The sequence below is a fragment of the Phaethon lepturus genome, unplaced genomic scaffold (assembly GCF_000687285.1).
Source record: "Phaethon lepturus isolate BGI_N335 unplaced genomic scaffold, ASM68728v1 scaffold10885, whole genome shotgun sequence".
Classification (NCBI taxonomy): Eukaryota; Metazoa; Chordata; class Aves; order Phaethontiformes; family Phaethontidae; genus Phaethon; species Phaethon lepturus.
The window spans coordinates 11282-15881 of record NW_010538390.1 but is presented as its reverse complement, the minus strand read 5'-3'; the positions used below and the strand labels follow the sequence as shown (position 1 = coordinate 15881).

Sequence of the window (4600 nt, the reverse complement as noted above, 5' to 3'; positions counted from 1 at the left end):
ATGCAAGGAAAACCCTGGCACCTTCATTGCTGTTTGATTCACATAATCTTTTTCACAGGATTTTCTCTGAAAGTAGAGGAAAAAAACCAAAATGTGTCTAGCCACATACTTGACTACAGCAGTGCAAGATGCCATGTGAATTTTACAGAAAATACAAATACCATCATGAAATTTCTAAATGTGTTTATGAATTGTAACAGAGTGAACTTTTTGCAGCAGAAGGACCCATTCTATTGTCTTCCATTCCTTCTTCAAGAAAGGTGACGGAGTCCTACAGCAATCCCCTCCTGGCTCTCACACTGGGGAATTTCAGCACCAATCAAGCCTGCAGGTGGTTTATAGAGGAGTGGTGTGGTTGTTTGCTGCAGTAACAGAACTACATGTTACACTCGGGTGGCTTTTGTCTCATGGTCAACCGTTATTACACTACCCACCAACAGGTCTCTTTGGCATAGATAATCTTCCACTTCCAAGACAGCCTGAGCCCCAAAACCAGTTTCCTTGCCCCTAACAATGAATGTTTAAGGCTTACTTCTGCTTTAATGCAAAATCCTTTAAACCACTTGCACACATTCTTAACTTGGCCACTCTACATAAAACACATTACTACTTTGAGTAGTTCTTCTGAGGTAAAGCTGATGATTTGAAGTCATTCTTTCATGACAAGACATGATCTGGTTCTCATTCCTGTGCTTTTACCATAAAAATTCACCCTTATGCTCTTATTTGTATTTGTAAGCATTTTAGACAAAAGTAATATGCAAATTTTACCAATACCTTTAATGAATTTCCAGTGTGAAGAAGCTTCTTTAAAATCAACCCTAAAAGGAGGGAAAAAAAATATGTACTTTTGTTTGTTTGTTCTTTCTTTATTAAGATGTCAGAGTTCTCGGTCAGACTTGATAGTAACTTTTAAACAAGTCCTTGGCAACCTCTGATTTAATCTTGGTGAACTTGATATCCTCAGGCAATTCTCAATGCCAGAAGGAAAAAAAAAAGATCACCTTTCATAGCTTCCTCATAACCCATAACATCTTTCCCCAAGGACTTTTTGGGATGTGTACATTAAAAGTAAATGATTCTAAAGTCATTAATGTGCATATCAGAATTACCAATTTACAAATCCAGACCTCCTATCAATTTTGAAATTTACTACTAAGAGAGAAAAAATTAGGAAAAAAAAAATTACAAAGCAACTTTCCACCTGCCTTGTTCTTCCTCAGACACTGTTCTATTTTCAGATTCCCAGATTTAATTCTATCTAGAGAGCATTCATTACATTGGTGGTTTGTTTGTTTTCTTTTTTCCTTCCTCGAGATTGCAACAGTTTCAAGACCATAATCCCTGTTATGTCACTCAAAGGTTAAGGAAATGTGTAGGACAAACTACTAATAGCTACTAATAAAAAATAAGATTTAAAAAAGTAAGAGAAAGAGAGAAAGAAAGCAAATCAACTTACCGATACTGTGAAATTGCCATCTCTGATGAATCCTTTCTGGAAGGAGTTGCAAAATTTTCTACAAAAAACAGAACCCAAGGATCTATGTTGCAGATATTGCTCTCAGAAGGCCAAAGAGTGCTTTCACAAAGGCCACAGATTAGAAGTTGAAGAGTTAACTTAGAAAATTTCCACACTGCTTCCCTTGGAAGCATTACTGTCCTTTCAAGAGAATCCCACTCCTAAAGTCAAGAAACCCAAAGGCTCTGACAGACTAACAGTCTGGCAATTCCTGCGTTGGAGACTTCAGGTATTACTGCAGTTTATGTCTCCACTGCCTCTCTGCTGGATACTGCTGCTTCTAGCATAGGGAATGGAATAGTATGAGTATCTGTCTCTGTTGCTCTGGTTCACAACAGGTTGTACTAGGTTATTCCACCTTTATAGTGGCTTAAGCGAGGATGCTCAGCTGTCAACTTGCCTCTGTGGCACAAGCAAACATTTGCTTCAGCCTGAGAGGGTTAATGAGCTATAGCAAAACAATGAATAAAAAACCTGAGGCAATAATGGTCTAACACCTCTCCAGGTAGACTGGAGGATGATCATCTTCAGATGGTAAGAAACAGAGCACAGTTAATGAGAGAGGTAGTTAAAAATCTATTAGGCAACACTTCAACGTTTATGCTAGAGGAATTTGCAAATTGTAAATATTTTGGGAACTGATTTCCCAAAAGAATTCCTGGCCATGGTCTTCCAGCAGCCTGTGCAACTGTTTCCAAAGCACAGGTCACCTAATATCCCTTTATGTAGGAACTAGTGAACAAATCAATTAGCTGTCTTCAGATTCACTCTCCTTATAATAGCCAACCCTGCAGTTTTAAGCACCAATGTAATACCTGACTAAAAAAAATAAAATCTTGAATTTGTATTCAATCATGTGATAAGCATTCATCAGCTTTCAATTTTACATACTTAAAAAAAAAATCCTTCTTCTATAATTAGAAGGCTCCATCAAAAAGGAAAGACAAAAACTTGACATTCTAAGCTATTTCTAAACTAAGGTCTCTGCTTAGAAATGTTCCAATTTCATTAAATTAGTTTCTAATTAATCTTAATGAAGTCAAGATATGCTTTTGATAAGAACATTATGCAATACTGTTTTCAAATAATAAATCTTTTCAAAGATAAAAAGTATCTATAAAAACTAATACTGCAGGAGTAATCTATTATGAGAAAAATCAGAGATAACATGCAATCAAAAGGTCAAAAAGATCACAACTAATCAGAGATCACATTTATAAGAATTTCAACATGTATAGTACATTGGAAGGGGGAAGGAAACACCACCACCAGTCCGTAATGAACTATCTGCAGACACAGAAAACATCTTTTTCCAGTTAAGACATCTTCCTGCAAAACAGCAAGTCAAAATTCTTTTTCTTCTCGCACAAAGTACATATATGCAACTCTAAGCAAAAGGAAAAAGGAAGGCAGTTAAATGTAAAGCGTATTTCCAGGTAACTGTAGAACAGCTTTACTGTTATTATCTAACAGGACTTAATTCAAAGCAAAAAACACTCATACAAAAATATTCAAGTTACCTTACCTCAAAAATAAAAAGAATAGAATCTAATTCTTCTCTCTGAGACTTGTGACCTAGATGCAATTAAAAATAAATAGAGGGTACACTTTCATTATCAAAGCAAAATGTAAAGAACACTGACAAAGATCCTTAGATGTGTAAAAATAAAACATGCATTTCTACAACCATAATTTTACATTCCTTCTGCAAATTAAAAAAAGTGTATTTCATAGTTATGGCTTATAACAGTTACAGTTTGTATAACTTTCTGTTACAGCATCAACAGCTGGTAGAGATTAAGTTACACAGTATCTTGTTAAACAAAACAGAGTAATTCTGCAGAACACAAAAAGTACACTTCAAGAATCCTCACTTTGCAAAAGGGCAAAACCAGTCACCAGAGAATAAAGTCTCCTTGCTGACCTCCACTGCATGCACTTCTAATTGTTTTGCCTTTATTTGCAATGTCAGTACTTACACATATTTCTGCAGAGCTAATGTTGCCATCTGTGACCACAGACACACAGCTTTATTTTACAACAATAATAAAAGCACCAAGACAAAAAGTCTTCTATTTTAAAACCTTACCTTTCTGTTTAAGACCTACTTCAATAGTCACGAAGTTTTCAAAGAACACATAATATATATGTGAGAAGTGTAGGTCGAAAAACTGTTTCAGATCAATTGATTCTGCATTCTCTGAAAAACAGAACAGAACATTATTTTTATTTCTTTCAAATATTCAGTCAACCACTGCATACCATCATCCAGTAGTAAGAAATGAAGACATTTAAAAGAAAAATTTTTATTGGTAAATAAGCTCTTGAAGTTTTCATTCTTTTAAACTGAAGTTAATGAAATTCAGTAAGGCATGCCATAAGTGCCTAGTGAATTTTAAAACAGGAAGCAGTGTCTTCTTGCACACTCATTGTTTGCATGATAGTAATGCCTGCAAACCCTAGTCATGAACCAGAATTCCATCAGGACTAGCACCGTACAGATGAATGTTGTTTTAATTGTTAATTTAATAGAAATAAAGCTAACAAAGCTGCCCAAACTCTACAATAGAAAGACCATCACTGGCCCCAACTGTAATTACTAGACACAACTAAGCTTATTGAAGAAAGTGGGAGAAGGATAAGGATAACTGAAGACCACCTCTGCTCTGTAGAGAAACAGGTTGGGAGGAAGCAAACAGCAGCACTTGATACCCACTGCTTCCTCCTTACTCCCTCCAAGCTCCAACATGTGCTTTCCTTTCCAGTCTGGCCCAGTCCCCTGCACTACTTTGATTGTGTGGTCTCAGGAGATCCAAAGCTGGGACCTCAGAGATTCACAATGATGTTTCCACCTTAGGGTATGTAGAGGGATGTGCTTTCTTGTGTGTACCCCAGGAAGGTTTCCAGACTCTCCTCCCACAACCCCCTAAATGGTTTGTGCAAATCCTCACTTAAAGAATACACGAGGATTTATCTAGGTTAATTTTAAATTGATCATTTTAATCGGTTCTTTCAAGCCTTAGTACACACTGAACCAAAAGACAACTCCCTGTCCTGCTATTTAACTACGTAAGACTAGAG

General features: G+C 36.3%; 1 protein-coding gene across 1 annotated transcript in view; it reads right to left on the bottom strand.

The window, feature by feature from the left end:
- The window catches only part of RALGAPA1 (Ral GTPase activating protein, alpha subunit 1 (catalytic)), a gene marked incomplete at both ends in the record, with an annotated part of 90439 nt that extends 86720 nt beyond the window's left edge, over positions 1-3719 (bottom strand). Inside the window, 4 exons of the mRNA XM_010286787.1 lie at positions 778-821; positions 1460-1517; positions 3045-3094; positions 3609-3719. Coding sequence (XP_010285089.1) covers positions 778-821; positions 1460-1517; positions 3045-3094; positions 3609-3719 — 263 coding nt within the window. The remainder of the gene's footprint in view (positions 1-777; positions 822-1459; positions 1518-3044; positions 3095-3608) is intronic.
- Between the last annotated feature and the right edge of the window lie 881 nt (positions 3720-4600).